The following is a 22,299-nucleotide window of genomic DNA, read 5'->3' as shown; positions in this document are numbered from 1 at the left end:
GGGACCCCAGTTCGTGCCCCGGTCCGGGAAGATCCCATATGCCACGGAGCGGCTGGGCCCGTGAGCCATGGCCACTGAGCCTGCGAGTCCGGAGCCTGTGCTCCGCAACGGGAGAGGCCACAACAGTGAGAGGCCCGCGTACCGCAAAGAAAAAAAAAACTCAAATGTTTATATTTTTTAATTTTTACAGTTTACAAAGCACTGTTGTAATACTTATCTTATTACCCTCACTTATTCATCCTCTAATGTTCTTCCGTTCTTCAGCCATGTTCAGTCTGCTGATGAGCCCATCACAGGCATTCTTCATTTCTGTTGCATGTTTTTGATCTGTACCATTGTTTTATTCTTTCTTGAAATTTCCATTTGTCTACTTACGTTACCCGTCTGTTCTTGCATGCCGTCTACTTTTTCCATTAGAGCCCTTAGCATATTAAACATAGTTCTTTTCAATTCAGTCTGGTAATTCCCACATCCCTGCTATATCGGAATCTGGTTCTGATGCTCATTCTGTCTCTTCAAACTCTGTTTTTTGCCTTTTTGTACACCTTGAAATTTTCTGTTGAGGCTGAACATAATGTACTGGCAAAGGAACTCCAGTAAATAAGCCTGTAGTAACGTGGCAGTGGGGTGTGAGGGCGGGGCAGTGTTCGGGAGTCCTGTGATTAGGTCTTGTCTTTTGCTGAGACTGGGTCCCTGGGCTGTGAACTCTACAAGTGCCTCTGCCCTTCCCCACCATAGGTGGGACAGGATGGCCTGGGTGGGCGGGGGCGGTGTGCTGAAGTTGGCTATTTCCCTTCCCCAAGTAACAAAGTTTGTTTATGTAGCTTTCTTAGCCGTGAATTGCCTAAATGGTGATAACAGTCCTTTCTTTCCTCCTGGTGTAGGGAGGATGCCTCCACGTGGGAGATTTATTTCCCGCTTCAGGTGGACAGAGGAGGGTCAGAGTGTTTCGGGCTTTTTCTTAATATCTTTTAAGAAACTATCTTTTTTTCCCCAATTAATATCTTTTTTTTTCCTCAAGCAGCTTTGATTTAGAATAATCAATATGTCACTGAGGCATATTTTCGGGTAGCCTGTCCTGGGCCCCAGCACTACCCTGGTGTTGGTTTCTGCTCTAGTGAGTTATAATTCTCTGTATTCTCCTGTCTTCTCCAGTTTGGGGTGAGGCTTGGGGAGCGGCTATGGTTTGCCCATGACATTACTTCTCTGATGGATCTAAGAAGAGTTGTTGATTTTTCAGTTTTTTACTTGTTGTTAGGATGGAGTGATGACTTTCCAGCTGCTCACATGCTAGACCAAAAACTAGCCTGGGTGTGTTTATCTTAGTTATGGTTTCAGTAGTCATAAGGTCAATATGACAATTATTCCTTTTTTACTGAGGCCCAGGGACAAGGCCAGCTACATAATTTGCAGGGCCACTGCAAACTGAAAATTAGAGGCCCCTTGTTCAAAAACAAGAAAAAAGTACCATTAAAGGTACTAAAATATAAAGCTCTTTTTTTTTTTGATGTGGACCATTTTTAAAGTCTTTATTGAATTTGTTGCAGTATTGCTCTGTTTTATGTTTTGGTTTTTTGGCCACGAGGCATGTAGGATCTTAGCTCCCCAACCAGGGATCGAACCTGCATTCCCTGCATTGGAAGGTGAAGTCTTAACCACTGGACTGCCAGGGAGTCCCTATAAAGCTCTTTTTGTTCTTCTGCAGTCTCTCCACTTGTCTCTCAAAGTTGATTTGCTTTTAATGGTAGAAAAATTAAAAATTTACATCATTAACATGAATCTTATTACTCATTTTTATATTCTACAGTGAAAGTCTTCATTGCAAACACAAGAGCACATAGATGTGGAATCATCTGAATTATACAATTTGTGTTTCTTAGCGTGTACATGCCCATGAATTTTGCTCTTAGGCGGGAACGGTGGGCACTGGTTCCCTAGGCCAGGGATTGTGGGTCCTTGGACTCTTTAATCAATAGAAATTGATAAGAAGCCAGACGAGCGATTCAGGCAAGGCTTTACTGGGAGCCCAGGGAGCAGAACCAGGAAGCAGGTGCCCTGGCTCGCGCCCCAAGGGGTGGCGAGCGGGTCCCTTAAATGGGGCGAGGGTAGGGGCGGGTCAGTGGGTCGGGCAGGAGCGGGGGCTCAGGCGGTCCGCCCACCCCTGGTGGCGCTGTGTGCGGGGCTCACGCGCAGGACCTGCTCTTGCTCCCAGCTCCTCAGAAATGGCGGTTTGCTTTGTGGCCGCTTTGTATCTTACTGGTCGTAACTGCCCCAGCTGCACATGCACAGTTATTTTTAGTCCCGTGCTGTCACGTCTTCCCTGTAAGTGGTCTGCTGAGTAAGAGGCGAGGAAGGTGTTCTGGGTCTTTCCTGGGCCTTAGGATCACGCCCCTGCTGCCTTGTGTGTTGGGAAGAGAAGGCGTGGCCCGCTAGGGCGTCAGCCCCACCTCGCAGTGTACCTCTTGCCCTTGTCCCGCACCGGGGTCTGTGCTCACGGAGCATCGTGGGCCCTGGTCCACTGGATGAAGCGGGCAGCGAGGCACCAACCGAGGGGACACACGCAGCTTCTCTGGAGCGTCAGCTTACCTTCCCTTGGCCCTTTGCATTTACAAGGTCAAGTTCAAAGAGAAAATGAAGAATTTCCAGATGTAATTTCAGAGTATTAAACCTCTGTGGGCTCTGGGGGCTGTGCAACTATGCCTGTGAAGTGACCCTAATCAGAGGTGTCAAGTGACCTGTTGAAGCTTCCCATACAGACTGGGTTTAAAATTGGGCTTTTTTTCCTTTCCTTCCTCCCTCCCTCCCTCCTTGTCGAGGGCTGACGTTCAGCAGGTCGCAGTGAGGGAGAGCCCGACCCAGAAGCAGGCCGGCCAAACGCTTTAGCACCAGGTCCTGGGAATGTGTGTGTGTGACAGGCAGGCGGTGGCCCCCTCTCAGCGGTGCCCCATTTAATTGTTTTCTTTCTTTCATACTTTTGCTAACAAGTAAGTGGTGAATTATAAAAAAACTACCTTCTTTTTCCTTCTCTGCAAACCTCCAGACTACTGTGTAGACAAGGGTAAGAAATTGGAGTGGGTATTCGCAACTGGGTCCTCCTAAGAGTGAAACCGGAAGTTGGAATCACAAGCACTGAGTGGGGTTGTCCCGAGCAGACTGGGGCGTCCGGCCACCCTGCCACCCTAGGGCCATGCGTCTCAGAGGACACCTCTCAGACGCTTGCGGAGCCCCGGCCTGCTGCTCCTCTGAGCTTTTACTCCATTACTGCGCCGCTCCACACGGAACTGGAATTATGTTTGTGTCCGTTTGCTTGAGCAGAGTATACGCCTCTTAAGCTTAGCAACCACGTCCTAACTCATCCTTGTGTCTCTAGTGCTTACGCTTCTGGCGCGTATTTATGAAAGGCACCCTCACAACCACCAGCAGCTGCCGGTTTGGAAGCCCCGGTTATGTGCCAGCTGCTGTGAGAAGGACTCTGTATATTATTTTAACCCTCACAAAAATTCTGCACAGTATTCTTTTAAGGGAGCTTGTCCATGTAGGCACTCGATGTTTGTGCTGAGCGGTGAGAAACTTTGCAGGCCCGATGTGTGAAGCATGTAGGCCACTCTTTGAGAAGCTGTCCCTAAGTCAGGACCCAGGAGTTTAGAGAGAGGCAAATGTCCAGATCTTCAGAAGGAAAATGTAAGTGGGTCATGAATGCTTGTATCATTGTCTTGGCATGAATTCTATGCAGAACTCAAATGGAATTTTCTTTCTAATGACTTAGTCCTTTTTTCAAAGTGTTAGCAACATTCACTAGTCCCTGCATGGGTTCCCTAAGAACAGTTCCTGTCAGACTAAGCTTAGGTTCCCAGATCTCCTTCTGGTCCAGAGGTAGGCAGCTGGGCCTGGTGAGCAGGCTGTGGGTGGACTGAACGCTGGATGGACGGCTGTGCCCGGAGAAGTGCAGGGAGCAGAAGTGAAAGAATGAAGTCAGTGTCGAGGGAGCTCGCTGCATTCCGCAGGGCTCAATCCTGGACTTCGCTCTCTTCTGCGTTTTTATCCACTCGGCGTATCATTGTCATATTGTTCGCATTTTCAGATGACCAGGCAACAGAGGTTAGTTAAGCCATTGCACGATAGAATTTAGTCCCTCAGAAACTCTTAGATACAAAATACTGACAAATTGGGTAACAGTAAGATTCTGAAGTAAAGGCACCGGCACCTCAACTGCCCTGAATATGATAGCACAGAAGAAAACGTCAGGGACTTTTAGATGGCGGAGGGCCTGGTGTGAGCGCGTGGTCTGCCGTGGCTGCTGGGAGTTGGTGCCCCATCTGTTCACTCCTCATTTCTCTGCTGCATGGCGGTGTCCAGAGACTAGGGGTAAGCGGGTAAATGTTACAGGCTGCCTGAGGAGGAAGCTTTCTCATCTTCAGATTGTCTGAATGTACAATGTGCTGTGTCATCATGTCCAGTGATTCCATAACGCTGGGGGATTTTCTTACCCAGAGTGGCCCTGTATGTGACATGTCCCAGTGGTGCTTCACGCGCCATGTAATGAGTTGAGTAAATGTCGTCTGAGGCTCCTTTGTGTTCTCAAATTTATATAAATCTTTGCTGCTTCTCCAGCCCAGGGACATACTGTTTGGGGTTGTAGTGTCCCTAGACCATGAGAGCCATTTACTGAAAGATGTCCATGTGGCTGGGGAAATCAAATGTAGATTACAGTTCGAAATCGAACTCTAAAAATACGACTTAAGAAAGAATATTAAATTCAAAACCAGTGTAATGAGAGGTTTAATGGGGAAAAGATCCATATGTATATTATAAAGAATGGTTAAAAAGAAAAAGGGAAACTTTAACAAGATTCTAAATAGGTAAAACAGGAAGATTTGGGGAATAACCAAGAGCTGCGTGCAAGATTAATTCTCAGGTTGTATATAATTTGGTTGTGAAAGCACATGCATACAAACATGGTAATTATAACTATCAAAATATAGTAGGAATGTGGGACTTCCCTGGCCGTCCATGCTTCCACTGCAGGGGCCGCGGGTTCGATCACTGGTCGGGGAGCTAAGATCCCGCGTGCTGTGTGGTGCTGACAAAAAAAAAGATAGCAACTTGAACACCTGTATTTAGCTCAGCTCTTTCCCCAAACCTCTTAAATCTACAGTAAAGGAATTTTTAAAAATATTAGGAACGTAAGACAGTGATTTGTATTAATTATTGATATGCCATTGAACGGCTTCAGTGGGTGAACAACATGGATGACACAGTCTGACTTCTGTTTCTACTTTAGAGTAGAATATATGATGATGTACAACCCAACACCTTTGAGTAACTCGTCATTCATAAAGTTTTACTAAAATCTGTAGTAAAGGTGAAATCCCGCCATTAGTATTTCAGAAGGCACCCGGACGAGGTAGTATTCTGGGAACTGTGTGTTGTTGAGTAGCTATTAGAGAATGTTTCAGGTTTCAGGCTGTGATGGGGCGGCGCGTTCGTGTTCATTTTCCTGGGCGTTGCTCTGCTTGTGTCGTGGCCGCACACCCTGCCCCGCAGTGGCAGTGGTCATCTCCTTTCTCAGGGCTGTTCCAGCGCACTGCCCCGCGAGGAGTAGCTTTGTTTTTGCGACCTGCCTTGAAAATTCATCCAATTCCTAGCTCTGGTGGGCCGTTTGGGTCCTTGTGTAACGTGGCTCAGCTTACTTTTTCAGCTTTACCTTTTATTCCTGACACTAGACCTCCAGATTAGGCAGGTGGGTCCGCCGTCTTTTCCACACTCGGTTTTCTTCCCAGGGTGCCTTTACCAGCTCCTACCTTTTAGACTCCTTCCTGTCTTCCCTGCAGACCTCCCTGCCTTTGTATCACTTTAATATCCTTAACTTTAAAATGAGAGAATTAAACAATATGTTTTGTCTCATCTAGTTGTATGAGTCTATGAATGTTAAAGGAAACTGATTATAGACAAACTAGTTAAGGCATAATTTATGATGTAGTCAGTTTTTAAAGAAAAATTCTAATAATTACCTCTAGACCTTAGAAAGTTGTCTTACATATTAACACTATTATTTACGTTAATTGGTCAACTGAAGAATAGTGAATCACATTCTAGAGGCTCAGCTGTTATTTCTGTTGTTTAAAGGCTTAGGAAATGCTGGTAAATGTAGGAGTTGGAAACTAAGTGGTTTTTGATTCAGTTACATTCTGTGATGTAGTCTTATGAGTTACGAAAGGATTGGCCAGTGAAGTTTCTGCTAATACAGGTTTTAATAATTTGAATGAGACATTTGCTCGGTATGAATCTAAGGAAAATTACATTTTTATAAAATTGCTTTATCTAAGCAGACCTGGGTTCTTGCTTGTTAGGAAAGTTTGTTTAATAAATTATAAATTGCCTAATTTTACCCATTGACAGCCAGCTGCATTCTTCACTTATTAAAAGGCGAATTCCATACGTGATGTTTTCAGTAGCAGGAGAATTTGAAGTGGAATGATTCTGTACATACTGCTTGAATATCAAAAGGGTGACAGTTACATGAGGGAAAATGTGCCTCTCAAGGTCTTGACTTACTGTTCTGACACTGTGTTCTGTGTCTGCCCCAAAATCTAACAAGACAATAGCATTTTCTTTCTTAAGTCTTCTAAAATTTGACTTTATATGATAGCTGTATTTCAAATATCTCAATTTTATCTTTATTCTTTGCAAAGTACAATGGAATTGGTACACTATAGAGCAGAAGGTCAAATTAATAGTTTGTGTAGTAATATTTTTGTTTGAAGTTTACTGTTTTTATATCCTGAAAATATGTGATAAATAGGACCGCTTGTGTTACAAGCAAGTCTGGTAGAAATCAGGTGTGTTCATTTCAAAAGAGCTTGCTCAGGAAGGCATAACCTGTTACACACCTGTTTGTTTATTATACAACGTGCTTAACTGGAATACATTGTGGGAATCTACTTGTAGTTCTTCTCTGACATTAACCAGGTTCCATATGTGTATATTCTTACATACGTAAAGATAGGGAGTGACAACTATGTTTAGCTGTAGAAACTAAGTAGACTTCAGAGTGGCCATTAGACAGGGTTTCCAGGATGAACTCAGGGCACATCTCTTTTCTTGATAAATCCAGGCTGTTTAAAGACTGTCACAGGCGGATTTAGAGGATTTTATTTTAGAGCTTTTTTGAACCTCCATAATGGTAATATATAAACACAGATTTTTTGAATTTCCTGGCTCTATATTTTTAGATATTATTACTCAACTAAGGCTAGGAAGGCTATTCCTGTCATGTTACACAAAGATCTATGAAAATAATTATAAATATGGCTGAGAATTAAATTTCAGTTATTGGAAAGTCACCCAAAGAAATTGAATAGAAAATTAAAATCTTTTTATGGATATTTAACTCTAAAAGGTATTGTTATAAGCATTATTCTGACTAGAATTTCAGGAAGATGTCTTACCTATGTAGTTTAGTGCTGTGGTACATGTCCTTCAATTTTTTAATATGTTTTAAAATACAGACAATGAGGTTACTTTCTTATGTTTACATTGACGGGCAAAGAAGAGTGTCATCTGAATTCAGTCTTTGTAGTTCTCACTAATGCATATAAGGCAGCACTTGGATTACCGTGCAGTGACAGAACGATCTCTAAAATGATCTCCGCCACACACCGATGTGTTCACGGTGCTGCCTCAGCAGGATTTGGGGTTGAAGGGATACAAAACAGTTTTTAAAGTGATCAACTCTTTTGCCATTTTGATTTGTGGGACAGCCTATGAGATGCCAGCTGTAAGGGTCACTCGTGTCTGAATTATTGAAATCCATGTAGAGCAGCTCTATTTGGAGTGGTCGGTAAGGTTTAGGGCATAGACATTGCTCACTCAAGTGAGCTGACCCACTGTAGCAGCAAAGGAGCAGACCATCTCTAGAAGTGTTTCTCAGCCCATGGCTCTGGTAAGAAATTTGTTTTACATTATGGTCCAGCCTTCATGCGCTCACATGCGTGCACAAATGTGCAAAACAGTTCATGAGTGCTTACCTCTACTTTGTGCAGTGTGCTCTGTTTTATGTTCTATTTCATCGTTTTAATACCAAAAAAAATCTAGTTCTTATACATAAAAGGGGCTTCAAGAACCCACTGGCGGGCCGCATCTGTGGTTTGATGAACTCTGTGTCGGACGTTTCCTTATTCTCGCCTCCATGTTTCTCTTTACCCTGCTCACCTACACACCTGCTCTCTGTTACGCAGTTTCCTGTGGAAATGGTTGACATACACCCGTTTAAAACTATGATGCAGTCGAAATCCAAGGAAGAAGAGAAACTCTTGGGATGCGTGTAGGTGTGTGATGTCTGGAAGGAAAGATACTTTCCAGATTGTTTGCAGTGGTGCTGAGGGTGGGAGCCCAGCTTGTGAGCGGGCCTCGGTGTTACTTGATTTGGCGTTTTCTCCCCTTTCCAAACGTTGGGGGGCGGGTAAGTTCATACTCAGTAATGTTTTCAAAGGTAGTTCTCTAATTGAGTGGGAGGATAACTCATAACCAGAATTTGAATTTTTAAAAAGAAATCATTTTAGCCTGAAGAGGTTCTGGATTCTTAGACTGTAGAAAGTGAGTAGGAAGGAATCCGTCACAGGTTTGTGCTGTGCTTCTTTGCACGGAAGAAGATTCAGTAAAATATTATACCAAAGAAATCAATCTGAATTGAGGGACAGAAAATAAATTTTAGTTACTCTGTCCCCATTTGGCATATAATATCTGACCTCAGTTAATAATGCAGAATGAATGAGTTTGCCCATATTATCTAAGTTTATTTTCAACTTTAAGGCTTTCTGATTTTAAGTTAAGTCAGGGATTAGATTTTTAAGTGCCAACTGAACATGTGACACTTGCATATATAATATACAGAGTACTTCAAGGAGTGTGACAAGGGAAGGCCTGCCCCGGGAGGGTTTTAAGTTTGTGCGCTCTCTCATGGCCATTTAATCCCCCATTTCTCTTGCAGATTTAAGTGTTTAGAGTAACAGAGGTTGTCCAGTTTAAAAAAAAAAAAGGAAGGAAGGAAGGTCTAGCAGTTTAAGTATTCAGTTGAAAAGATTGCTTACTTTGTTACTACAAACTGTGCTTTCTTTGAAATTATTTTGCTAAAAAGCAAGGTAAGTCTTACCTCTGTTGGAGGTTGAAAAAGAGAATGCAAAATGAATTATGTTAAACTTCTGAGAATTATATAGTTACAGGCTGATAATTGTGTATTTGGGAAGGTTACTAAAGAATTGATATCTAGGGCTTCCCTGATGGCGCAGTGGTTGAGAGTCCACCTGCTTAAAAAAAAAAAAAAAAAAAAAAAAAAAAAAAAAAGAATTGATATCTATAATGATTGGTAGGCTAATTAGTTAAAAAGCTGATTCTGAGCGGGAGACAGTAAGTGACCAGAAACAAGTAAGGGGAGATATATATGTATGTTCTTAGAAATTTATGCATTTGTACAGCTAACAAAAAATGAACTCATGTACAGCTGAGCTATGAGTTCTTTAGGTAGTTGAGGAAATGATCTTGTGGGAGTGGTTTGAGAAATAAATGAGCAAATGAATGAATGTTTTATTTTCTTGGCATAAGAGAGGTGGGCTACATATTCAGTGGAATATTACTCAGCCATACCTTAATTTAAAAATACTGTATTGCCGAAAGAAAGCTAACCATCATCTGGGCCTTCAGCAGGCCGTAGTCTTTTTGCAGGTGGAGGGTCCTGCCTCCGTGCTGGTGGCTGCTGGCTGATCAGGGTGCTGGCTGCCGAAGGTGGGGCGGCCGCGGCAGTTTCTTAAAGTGAGGCAGTGATGATGTTTGCCGTGTGGATTGACGCTTCCTTTCAGGAACGGTTTCTCGGTTGCATATGATGCTGTTCGATAGCATTTTACCCACGGTAGCATTTTTTCAAAATTGGAGTTGTTCCTCTCAGACCCTCGTGCTGCTTTATCAACTAAGTTTATGTCATATTCTAAATCCTTTGTTGTCATCCAGCGATCTTCACAGCATCCTCACCAGGAGGAGATTCCATCCCAAGAAACACTTTTCTTTGCTTCTCCGTAAGAAGCAACTCCTCATCTGTGAGAGTTTTATCCTGAGACTGCAGCAATTTAGTTATTGGGTTGGCCAAAAAGTGCCTTCGGTTTTTAAGTAAAAATAAAGGGCACATTTTTCATTTTCACTAAGAACTTTATTGAACAGTATAGTCACCTCTTTTTCCCACTACCTTCTGCCATTTTTCAGGCAACTTCATAATTGCATCTTCCAAAACTTTTTATCCTCTTGAGCAAAGGACTGTTCCAGATGCCTTTTACAGTCTTCCAGGGAATTGAAATTTTTTCCATTAAGAGAATTTTGTAAAGACCGAAATAACTGGAAATCCAAAGGTGCAATGTCTGGTGACTACGGCGGTGGAATCAGAACTTCCCAGCCAAGCTGTAACAGTTTTTGCCTGGTCATCAAAGCAATATGTGGTCTTGTATCATTCTGATAGAAAACTGTGCATTTTCTGTTGACTAAATCTGGGTGCTTACTGTCGAGTGCTGCTTTCAGTTGGTCTAATTGGGAGCAGTACTTGTTGGAATTAATCGTTTGGTTTTCTGGAAGGAGCTCGTAATAGAGGACTCCTTTCCAATCCCACCGTATACACAGCATCACCGTCTTTGGATGAAGACTGACCTTTGATGTGGTTGGTGGTGGTTCATTTCCCTTGCCCCACGATCTCTTCCGTTCCACATTGTCGTGCAGTGTCCACTTTTCATCTCCGGTCACAGTTTGTTTTAAAATCGGAACATTTTCATTACGTTTCAGTAGGGAATGGCATGCGGAAATACAGTCACGAAGGTTTTTTTCACTTAACTTACATGGAACCCAAACGTCAAAGTGATGAACATAACCAAGCTGGTGCAGATGATTTTCAGCGCTTGATTTGGACATTTTGAGTATGTCGGCTGTCTCCCGCGTGGTATAACGTTGATTGTTCTCAATTAATGTCTCAGTTTGATTGCTATCAACTTCAACTGGTCTACCCGACCATGGAGCATCGTCTAGCGAGAAATCTCCAGCACGAAATTTCGCAAACCAGTTTTGACACGTTGGATCAGTCACAGCACCTTCTCCACACACTGCACAAATCTTTTATTGTGTTTCATTTGCATTTTTACCTCTCTTGAAATAATAAAGCATAATTTAGAATTTGACATCTTTGTTGTCTTTGTTTTAAAAGCACGCTGATATGACAGCTGTCACATACAAGCTAACAAAATTGTTTTGAATGAAGTTAAAGACAACTAAGTGCTAATAGAGACATCTTACAGAAAAAACTGAGTGAACCTTTTGGCCAACACCATACATCTTCAGGCTCCACTTCTAATTTTAGTTCTCATGCTGTTTTCACCACATCTGCAGTTCCTTCCTCCATGAAGTCTTAAACCCCCCTCCAAGTCATCCATGAGGGTTGGAATCAACTTCTTCCAAACTTCTGTTAATGTTTGGACCTCTTCCCATGAATCACGAATGTTCTTAATGGTATCTAGAATGATGAATCCTTTCCAGGTTTTCAAATGACTTTGCTCAGATCCATCAGAGGAATCACTATCTGTGGCAGCTGTCTCCTTACAAAATGTATTTCTTTTTTTTTTTTGCGGTACGCGGGCCTCTCACTGTTGCGGCCTCTCCCGCTGCGGAGCACAGGCTCAGCAGCCATGGCTCACGGGCCCAGCCACACCGTGGCATGTGGGATCTTCCTAGACCGGGGCACGAACTCGTGTCCCCTGCATCGGCAGGCGGACTCTCAACCACTGCGCCACCAGGGAAGCCCCAAAATGTATTTCTTAAAGAATAAAACTTGAAAGTCAAAGTGACTCCTTGATCCGCGGGCGGCAGAATAGACGTTATATTACCAGGCGTGAAAACAACATGAATCTTGTTGTCTGTCTCCACCTGAGCTCTGGGGTGACCAGGTGCATTGTCAACGAGCAGTCACATTTTGAAAGGAACCTTGTTTTCTGAGCAGTACATGGTTTAAAACACTCAGTAAGCCATGTTGTAAACAGATGTGCTGTCATGCAGGCTTTCTGTCCCATTTAGAGAGCACAGGCAGCACAGATTGAGGGTAATTCTTAAGGGCCCTAGGATTTTTGGAACGGTAGATGAGCATTGGCTTCCACTTAAAGTCGCCAGCTGCATTAGCTCCTAACAGGAGAGTCAGCCTGCCCTCTGAAGCTTCACAGCCTGGCAGTGACTTCTCCTCTCCAGCTATGAAAGTCCTAGATGGCATCTTCTTCCAGTAGAAGGCTGTTTCGTCTACCTTGAAAATCTGTTCACCTTCACGAATTATCTCAGCTGGATCTTCTGGGTAACTTGCTGCAGCTTCTCCATCAGCACGTGCTGCTTCCCCTTGCACTTTGTTCTTATGGAGACAGCTCTTTTCCTTCAGCCTCATGGACCAGCCTCTGCTGGCTTCAGACTTTGCTTCTGCGGCTTCCTCATCTCTCTCAGCCTTCAGGGAGTTAAAGAGAGTTAGAGCCTTGCTCTGGATTAGGCTTTGGCTTAAGGGAATGTTGTGGCTGGTCTGATCTTCTGTCCAGACCATTGAAACTTTCTCCACATCAGCACTAAGACTATTCGATTTTAACTTCCTTCAAGAACTTTTGTTCCGCATTCACAACTTGGCTGTTTGGTGCAGAAAGCCTACTTGTGGTCAATCTGGGCTTTTAACGTGGCTTCCTCGCTAAGCTTAATCATTTCTAGCTTTTGATTTAAAGTGAGAGACATGCGACTGTTCCTTTTCTTGAACACTTGGAGACCCCTGTAGGGTTACTCATTGGCTTAATTTCTGTATTGTGTCTCAGGGACTGGGGAGGCCCAAGGAGAGGGAGGGAGATGGAGAACCACTGGTGGGTAGAGCAGTCAGAACACACACAATGTTTATTGATTAAGTTTGCAGTCTTACATGGGTGTGGTTCGTGGCTCCCCCAGAACAGTTACAGAGTAACATCAAAGATCACTGATCACAGAGCACCGTAGCAAATATGAAAAGTTTGAAATATTGTGAGAATTGCCAAAATGTGACACAGAAACACAAAGTGAGCAAATGCTGTTGGAAGAATGCTCCACGCAGGTCGCCACAGAGTTTCAGTTTGTAAGCAGCGTGATATCTGTGAAGCACAGTAAAGGGAAGAGCGGTAAAACAAGGTCTGCCTGCACATCATATCAGGTTCCGTTAGTGCCGGTGGCCTCTGCTCTGCTCGCGAGGACCCGGGGCCTGCCCGGCAGCAGGAGCGAGCAAGTATAATACACTGTTATAATACTGTAAGAGTGTGGAATGTTCATGTGAAGGATTTACATGCTTAGGAACAATTACATTAAGATTACATTTCTGCATTCACTGTTTTGGGGTCCTCGTGTCCGGTTTATCAGTTCAAGTTCAATGATTGTTTTTAAGTTTATGATAATGAATGCTCTAAGCTTTATCACACTATGCTTCTTCATAGGCTACATTACACGAACTTTATCAAAACTATGCCTAATTGGGGCTTAAAAGTCTTGTTCAGTTTATTTGAAAAAAAAATAATAAATCTGATTGTTTACTTTAAAGCTGCAGAAGAAAGAAGATCAGCAATTGGAGCCTAAAAAAAGTACCAGCCCTAAAAACGCTGCAGAGCCCACTGTTGATCTGTTAGGACTCGGTAAGTAGTAAAAAAATACAAGTCATCATTAATTAGAGTTACAAAACAATTGAAACGTTTACTTGAAACGAATATAATAGCTTTATCATCAGTGTGCCAAAAGATACCTGTTAATTGAATTTGAAAATGGTATGTTTAGTGTTTTGAGTTCCCACCAAAAGGGAAATCTTTAATAAGGGAGCTGGTGTCTGTCAGCAGTGCCTTCATGGAAATACAAGTAATGAGTTCCTTGGGGAGAGAGGATAACAAAGTACTCTTCAAAGGCTTGGTGGACTGTGACGTCTCAGCATTTGAAATGTTTTCTCCCCCCACCCCACCCCGCCTTCTCTATTTAGTTTTGTTGGAAGGGGGGTCCCTTAGCAAAATAATTGTGGTGTAGCCTTATTATAACATGTGCTATTTTAAAGGCCACTTTAATTTTGGTTAGCTGAAGCAACATGCTTTATACCCAGATCTCGTGGCTAGATTCATTTTATGTGTCTGATGACAATAAGAATGTCTGTGCTCATTTTAATGTCATATTTATTCTTATGGCCGACAGATAGATGTTGTCTGCCTGGTGAGTAAACAGACGTCCATTCAAGGAGTGCTTGTACTGTCCTTATCTACAAATACTGTCAGCTCTTTTTACAGTTTTCTCCTCTTCCTTTTAAAATAGCTTGATAAATGGTTATTTTTAGTAATATCTGAGCCTTCAGCAGTAATTAATTTAGAAATTTTTTTTAGTTTAGGGAAAGATTAATAACAGGAAAACAGTGAAAGATAGTAGGAAGGTAGAGTCGACCTTCATACACTGCTTTTCTAAAAATTGATCTTTGTTCTATTGAGAAAATTGTTTTCTGTCTTAAGAATTACAACTGAATGTTTTTGTCTTACTTAGGAAACTGGTGTATCATGCAGATATACCCCTTATAGATAAACATCTTCTATGGTGGTGAAAATAAGTGGTATATCAGAAATATAAAAATAGGGCTTAGTCCAAGGGCTCTAAATATAATTGTGTTGAATACTAGTTCTCATAATTTCTGTATTTTATTTCCTTTGCTATAAATGAGAAAAAAGACTTACTGCCACAGTACGGAAAGATCCTACTAGGACTCCACGCGCCTTTGTCTCGGCGGCAGCATTTCCTTCCCGGCCGTGAGTGCCTGGTTATCGGTCCATAACTTAGAAACCTAAGAGCTGAGCCAGGCCTGGCCCTTACCCTACAGACTCACTCACTGACCTCACACCTCCTCCTGAAGTGTCTGCCGTGTGTCCGGGCGCCGTCGTAGGCACTGGGGAGAGAGCTGTGAGGGAAGACAGACGAAAGTACCTGACCCCTGTCTGGGGAAACAGTGAAGAGATAGTTAAGTAAGATACATCATGGTCATGTTTGCTAAGTGCTGTAGCTAAAAGAGAACGAAAGCAGTGATGTGATTTTAAGCAGGGTTCGGGGGGTGGGTGTTGGGGGCCCCCTGAGATACCGTCGGAGGGAAGACCTGAGGAGGCTGGGGCTCCCTGGCCGTGCGCGGTGAGGCCAGGGCGGGTGCAGTGGCCCTGGGCATCCCCGCCGGGAGCGGGCGGGGCCAGGAGGAGGGCCCTGGCGTGGCTGCTGGCGAGTGACCCTGGGACCTGACTAAGGCTCCTACTCTGAGTGTCCTGGAAATGCACTGGAGGATTCAAGCAAAGAAGTACCTCATCCGACTTGGGTTTTTTAGGAGCCCTTACGGCTACCCTGTTGAGAATAGTGTAGCAAGGCAAGGCTGCAGGCTGGTGAGACTGCAGGCTGGTGAGACAGGTGGAAGGGGGTGGTGGCCACGGGAGCTGCGAGAAGTAGCCGGTTCTGGGCCTGCTTTGAGAGAGGGCGCCAGTGGGGTTTGCTGCTGGGTGGAAGTTGTAGGGTGTTTCCCTTGGGGAGTGACCCTGCGGGACAGGCGGGCCTGCTAGGCGGTCCCCAGGAGCCGCGCGGGCTGGGGCCCGGGGGACAGGTGGCGGAACTGGTCTCGGGTGCCCAGCCCTTGGCGCGGTGCTGCTGCGTAGTTGCGAGCCTGGAGCTCGACCCCTGACCTCCGCAAATGCTTGTTCCTCTCGCTCTCAGTGCGTGGGTCAGCGCGGGCGTCTCTGCCTTCCAGCCGTTCACTGTCACACGGTATCTCTGTTTGTCGAGCTCCTGTCCGCGTGTCCCTGCCTCCACCACCCAGTCTCAGAGTCCCTGGGTTTTAGGGTTTGGGGATGGCAGCACCCCTCTTCTGGTGTCAGTGTCTGGGAGAGTCAGCCGCGCTGGCAGCGGTTCCGCTTCTCTCACTCACGGGCCTGTGATCGGGAAGGCTGCTGTCTTTTTAGACGGGGGAGAGCGTCAGGAACCCGTGTCCTTAGAGGAGAACCGAGGTCTGCCTAGGGCAGGAAGGAGTGGCAGTGTTTGAGGGAGAGGTTAAGGGCGTAGAGAGGGCTTTGTGGGCGATGGGCGATTCTGGATCATGAGCTGGAACAGCTCCAGAGGTGGCAGGGTGGGCGCTAGGGTCAGAAAGAGGGATTGGGGGTCTTGCTGAGGGAGTGTTAGCAGCAGGAGACCGAGAGCCCTACCCAGAGCACATTGCAGCGCTTCCCTCCTGCTGCTTCTCAGTAACCTGGAAGGCACTTCCAGACTTTCAGAGAACAGCACTCCCAAACCGGATCGATAGTTGCTGTCGCCCTTGAGCAGCAGACTGTTTTTCTGCTGCCCAAGGTGAGCGTGGCGCTCTGGTTTTCCCCTGTAAAGTGAGACACAGTGGGGAGGAGGGGCAGGTGCCGTGCAGTCTGATTTATGGTCGTGCAGAAAAGATGGCATATCCCCATGTGAATGAGACCAGAACAGGCGTAAACTGAAAACATTTGCAGAAAATACAGAGAAAATTCCCACAGGGTTAGTTCAGTTACACAGCCATGGCGGGCCAGGATCCCAGGGTTACTGTGCGCTCAGGATCACGTTCAGTGGACTCCTGTAGCGTGAGAGTCAAGATCATGTTTTAGAAATTCGAACTTCCCTTTAAACGGCCTTTTGGCAAATCTTTTTTTTAACCTGTTTTCTTCGGCTCACTTTTCCAGATCTACTCCCCATCCCAAGGTCAAATATAAAATGCTGTCTGTATACTTTCTAGCAGCGAGGGTCAGCAAATTCTTTCCTGAAAAGGGCCAAAGGTTTTTAGCTTTGCAGGCCTTACTCAGCTGTGCCCTGTGATGGGCACGAAGCGTACACGAGTGTGTGGGTGGTGACTGAGGCTGAGCTCTGCTGGACTTGAGGATGTGCTCGATCGTTCCTGCAAGGGTGACTTTGCCTTTGGGTGTTAACTCACGTTGGAAGCTTGTAGAAATACTATTTATTCAGTGCTTTACTGTCTGATATCAGAAGTGGGGTCATCGACTTGGTTATTACCTGCCCTCTGATCTTGGAAATAACCAAGATCTTAGGGCCCCTCTCGACTGAGGCCCAGAATGAACAAGCCCTGGATGCTCCAGACACAGACCCGCTTGCCTAGAATGTGTCCCCCGCTGTGTGAGAAGAGAATTGAAACTGGCTTCCAGGGCCTGTGCTCGCCACGCCCCTACACTGTATGCTCCTGTCTGTCCTCACATGATGAAAACTGACAGACTGCTTAGCAGTTGGTTAGGATAATCCCCCAGGCTTTTTTTCTTTCTTTCTTTTTCTAGAAGATCCCATCTGAGATTAGAGTCTTCAGGGGTGAGCACCGGCTGTCAGTGGAAGGCTTGAGCAGCATCGTAAACTGCAGGCTTCAGCTCAGTCTCCCCAGAGGTGGGGAGCCCTCCGCGGGTGTCTGTTCCGTGTGCGCACCGCTGCCGCCTGCTCCCTGCTCCCTGCTCAGGAGGCCTTGACCGCAGGCCCATTGGGCACGGGGCGGGGTGTGTGTGTGTTTGTGTGTGTGACTCGGGGACCTCGAAAGAGCTCACAGAGAATCGACTGTGAGCTCGGTGATGAAAATCATACTGAACTGTAGAGATGTATTTAGATAGAGGCTTCCTCAGTTTTTTCTTAATTGAAAAGCTCAAAGGAACATACAGTACAGCTTTGGGCAAGTTTTAAAGTCTTCGCTTCATGCCTCTGTTTCAGGAAATAAAAGCATTAGCTTATCACAGCAGCCAAGTTCAGGTGGGTTGACAATGCTAGTTAAATGTGGTTTTTAGTAAATAACCAGCTTAATGATCTAGTAATATATATTCCAGTTTTATATAAGGAGAGGTGAATATATTACTTTTTTTCCTTAAATTTTTTTGTTTTTATAAGATTTTCTGGACAGAAAACAAACTAAAGGATGAAACACCCACAGAAAACACTCTAGTTACCTTTAAAGCAGAAAACTCCTGCAGGGAGATTTCTGTTTTTCAAAGGCCATACGCTGTCAAGTGAAGCAAGCTTGTGACTGGGCGGACTGAAAGAATGCCAGCCGTGGCCCAGCCCTGGACCCCGCCTGCGGCCCGGAGCTGTACACTCGGGCGGATCCGGGGCTTGGGATAGTTGTTTTCCAGGGAGGGAGGAAAAGGGCCGCTCTGTCTAGCGTGAGTGCCCGAAGTAATTTTGTAGTCTGTTACGCTTTTCAGCTATGGCTTAAAACCCGATAAAAATGTTTATTTTTTCTGCTGCCAAGAGTATGGTCCGCGAACGATTATAGACTATTATTACCCTTTCAAAAAGGAGGTCTCGGGAATTGGTGGTAGTTCTGTGTGATCACACCTGTGGAGGGAGAGCAGGCAGGTGGGGGCCCGCGTCGCTGGGGGAGACCCGGCTGCCAGCAGCTCCTCGCGTGGCCCCGAGTCCGGGCTGGGAGGCAGCCGAGGGCGACAGGCAGGCCAGCGGGAGAACCAGCACGGCAACCCGGGGACGAGGGCGCAGCCCTGCCAGACCTGGGCCGAGAGCAGGAGGGCATCTTCACGGGCCTCCGGGGACTGTGCCGGCCACAGGAAGCAGGCAGGCGACGCTCAGGTGTTGAAGGAGCGAACACGGCTGTGGATGAGGCGCCTCGTGACTGCAGGTGGCTGAGCGTCTGAGCGTGGCTGAGATGGGCGGCGTCTGACAGTTGTAGCGGGCGAGCAGTTTGGGGGGCGGCGCGGGGGGCGGTGAGGTCGGGAGCTGGGCTCCTCTTTCCTGCCCACTGTCCCGTCCCCCTCGGAGCCCTGGCTCTAAGCTCCGGCCCCAGCCCCCCGGCCTCAGGACCACGTCCAAACTTTGGTGCAGCAGTTGCTTTTCTCAGGAGGGAAAACTTCTCCCAGAAGATCCCCCAGCAGAGTTCTCAGGGACCCGCCGGGCCAGAGTTGCATCCCGTGGCCTTTCTCCAGGGTGGGCGAGGCCTCTGCAGTGGAGACGGCTCTGCAGGCAGGAAGCCTCTGCGCAGCCCCTGGCCCAGGTGCGTGTCAGCCTGCGACGTCCCTTCAGCGGGGAGCATACTGTACACACACACACATCTTTGCCCCTTTTCCTTCTTCCCCCCACCTTTTTTTTTTTTTTTTAATAGACAAGGATACTGAAGCTGACAGAAGTTGGCTTCCAAGGCGCGGCTTCTGGACGACAGAACTGGGTTCAAACCCAGTTCTCCCTGTCTTCACAGTCCAGTCTCGGCTCGTAGATGAACCGCAGCAAGATGTTTGACTCAAGTAGTAATTAAATTGTCATCTTGTTACTTTAAGAAACACTGAGATAGTGCCTACCGAGTGCCAGCCACTGTTTTGAGTGTTTACAGACATTTATTCGTTGGATCTTTGCAACAGCCCTGAAATTGGTGAACTACCGTTGTTTTCATTTTACGAATGAAGCAGCTGAGGTGCAGGGAGGTTAAGTAAGTTGCCCAAAGTCACACCACTGGTAGATGACAGAGTCTGACCCGTGTTCTTAACGGTTAACACTGTGTTGAGCTCTGATAGGAAATGAAATTCCGAGACTGCCAGCTGACACTGTGTCGCATAAGACAGACGTTAGGCCCATTTGTCCAGGGGACAGCTGGCAGCATTGTGGCACGGGGGAGCCCTGGAGTTAGCGGCGGTGCCCTGGGCTCTGGCGTCTTCACCAGGAAGTGAACGCAAGAGCCTCTCCGTGGTTGTTGGCCAGAGCGTGAACGAGTGGAGAGTGTGACATAGGCAGCACGGTACTGTGCACAGAGTGGGGAGCACGTGTCTCTGTGGGGACTTGTCGGGGGCGGGGGTGCCGGGGAGAGCGGTGGCTGCAGAGAGCTGACCTGTCCTGTACAGTCTGGCTTCATACTTGCAGAGTTCTTGTCTCTTGAGGCTGTAAAGTGGTACAGAAGTGTTTGAGATATATATCTTATATACATATGAAAGCTGTATATTTATATAATTTTTAAAAAGCAATCAGTTCTACGACGTTTACTTCTGAAACCGCTTCTCAGCAGTTTCAGATGCTCTCGGTCAGTGTGTGTGTCCCCTGAGAGGTGGCGGCACTGCGGACCCCTCTCAGCGCTGTCATACCCGTCCACAGGGCACCCACTGCCCCAGAGTCCCCCAGCTTGCGGGGACCTGCGGCAGGAGGGGCTTGGAAAGGAAGGGGTAAACAGAGCAGGAGGTTCACAGCAAATGTTAAGGCCACTCAGTCATTTCAGTAGATTAGCCTAAAAGCCATCTACTTAGCAGTAAGAAAAGTTAACTAAAAATAAATAATTCCACTTGACTCTCAGCCATCTTTTTTTAAGCTTTTGAAAACAGTTTGAAGCTTGAAAATTTTAATATGCTTCAAATGAATGTCTGTGACTTGAGTTTACAAGGTAACACACGTGGGAGTTTATTTCCTTTCATAAGGCAAGTGTGTGTTTTAATATAAAGGAATTCCAAGTAACATTTTTATTAAGGAAAAGGCTTTAAATGGTTTCTTGAGTAGAAAATGAAAAGGGCTCTTTGAGTAACATGAAAACATACAAAGTTTTAAGAAGAAGGAGTTTTGCCGTTAAGGAGAGCATCACTGCATCTCATGGGAGCAGGCTTCTTTCTTTGATCCGTGCTGTTTGCACTTCAGATTCGCTCCTTCTCAGGATGACGCCTCACTAGTTACGGGTGAAGAATTAGACTCGGCACCTTTCATTGCAGCCAGGGTGTGCTCAAGGCTGAGTGTTCACGGTCAGTCAAGAACAATAATGAAAAACATAACTTCCACTACTTACCATGTCCCTCTCTGCCTTACGCTAGATTAGTAATACACGAAATCTCATGCTGCTCTTTGAGATTTTTTATCATTTGTGCAAATAGATTATGACCAGCTAATGCCTCTGACATTCAAGTAAAGGATAAATTCATTAATATTTACTGAGCACCAGCCAAGTTCACGGGACTCTGGTAAATACGGGAGAGCACAGCTCCGTTTGTGTCTAGTAGTACAAGTGGGGATGCATCCACGTGCAGTCTGGAGATGAGAAGACAGAGGACTGTTGTTCAGGGAAGAGTGGGATTGTGGAAGAGAGATGTTTGTGAAAATTCAGCGTGAAACCTGGCATAGTGCCAAAATTCACAATTTGCATTTTATTTTCCTCCACTCAGAGGTTACTTTTCTTGCTGCTGCTAGTCAGAGGAGGAACAGATGAATTTTTCATGCTGTGCAAACTGACGTCAGGCAAACTCTCATGTGTCCTGGGGGTCATCTTTAGCGTGAGTGGGCACCAGGAAGGGCGAGCGAGCCCCCAGATACACGAGCTCCTCGCGCCTCCCCTTTGTAGAGTATCTTGTGATTTAAAGCCCATCTACTTCTTGTTGAGCAGACAGCTTCGGATGACCGACGGGTCAGGGCTGTGGTGGTGCTTGGAGCAGAGCTGTGCAGAGGGGAGTACGGAGGAGGCCGACCCAGGCGTGGGCCGTTGTGTGTGTGTGTGTGGGGGCGGGTGTGGTATGTGTGTGTGTGGGGGGGTGTGTATGTGTGTAGTGTGGTATGTGTGTGGTGTCTGTGGTATGTGTGTGGTGTGTGTGTGGCGTGTGTGTGTGGTGTGTGCGGTGTGTTGCAGCGATGCTCCCAGCTGTGGACAGAGTGATGCTGGAGGACAGGGTTCTGATTGAGAGAGAACTGCAGCCTCACTGCCATGGTGGCCTGGAGTAGGGATTCCAGCTGGGATGCAGTCGCGGTACCGAGGTGGCGGGTCGTGTGGCGCCGAGGCTTTGAGACCAGGAAGGGGGACGGCAGGGGTACCGGCAGCAGTGGCTGCAGGGTCTTCCAGGAGAACGTGGACACAGAGGAGGAGGCTTCCCGGGAGGAAGGCTCAGCGAGGGCCAGATGTGGAGGAGTGCAGAGGGCAGAGACCAAGAGGGGTTTGTAACCAGACCACTGGTTCTTTTCAGAATCAGTGTCATTATTTCCCTTCTCCTAGCAGAAGCAGGATCGCTCCCTGACTGTCGTTTTTCCCCACGGCTCTGCTGTCCCCGAGAAACCCTCTGGTCTGTGTTTGGAAAGCATTTCAATTCACCAGTATTTGTGGAGCTTTTGCTCTGTGCCAACACTGATTGAGGAGACAGCTGCGCCCTCTCTCTGACAGAGGATGGGGGGACAGGGCCTAGGCAGTCAGTGTGGTGCAAGTGTGAGCACGTGGGGCGTGCCTGTCTCTCTCAGTGTGTTCACATGCCGACAGAATCCAAAAATGAC

General features: G+C 46.2%; 1 protein-coding gene across 1 annotated transcript in view; it reads left to right on the top strand.

The window, feature by feature from the left end:
• The window catches only part of SMAP1 (small ArfGAP 1), a 147,850-nt gene that overhangs the window by 110,073 nt on the left and 15,478 nt on the right, over window positions 1-22,299 (top strand). The window contains exon 8 of the mRNA XM_024731903.1: window positions 13,607-13,697. Within this exon, the coding sequence (XP_024587671.1) occupies window positions 13,607-13,697 (91 nt within the window). The remainder of the gene's footprint in view (window positions 1-13,606; window positions 13,698-22,299) is intronic.

Source organism: Neophocaena asiaeorientalis, unplaced genomic scaffold (assembly GCF_003031525.2).
Source record: "Neophocaena asiaeorientalis asiaeorientalis breed wild unplaced genomic scaffold, Neophocaena_asiaeorientalis_V1.1 scaffold450, whole genome shotgun sequence".
NCBI classification, from domain to species: domain Eukaryota; kingdom Metazoa; phylum Chordata; class Mammalia; order Artiodactyla; family Phocoenidae; genus Neophocaena; species Neophocaena asiaeorientalis.
Note: the sequence above shows the minus strand (reverse complement) of the source record. Positions and strands in the feature narration are given on the sequence as shown.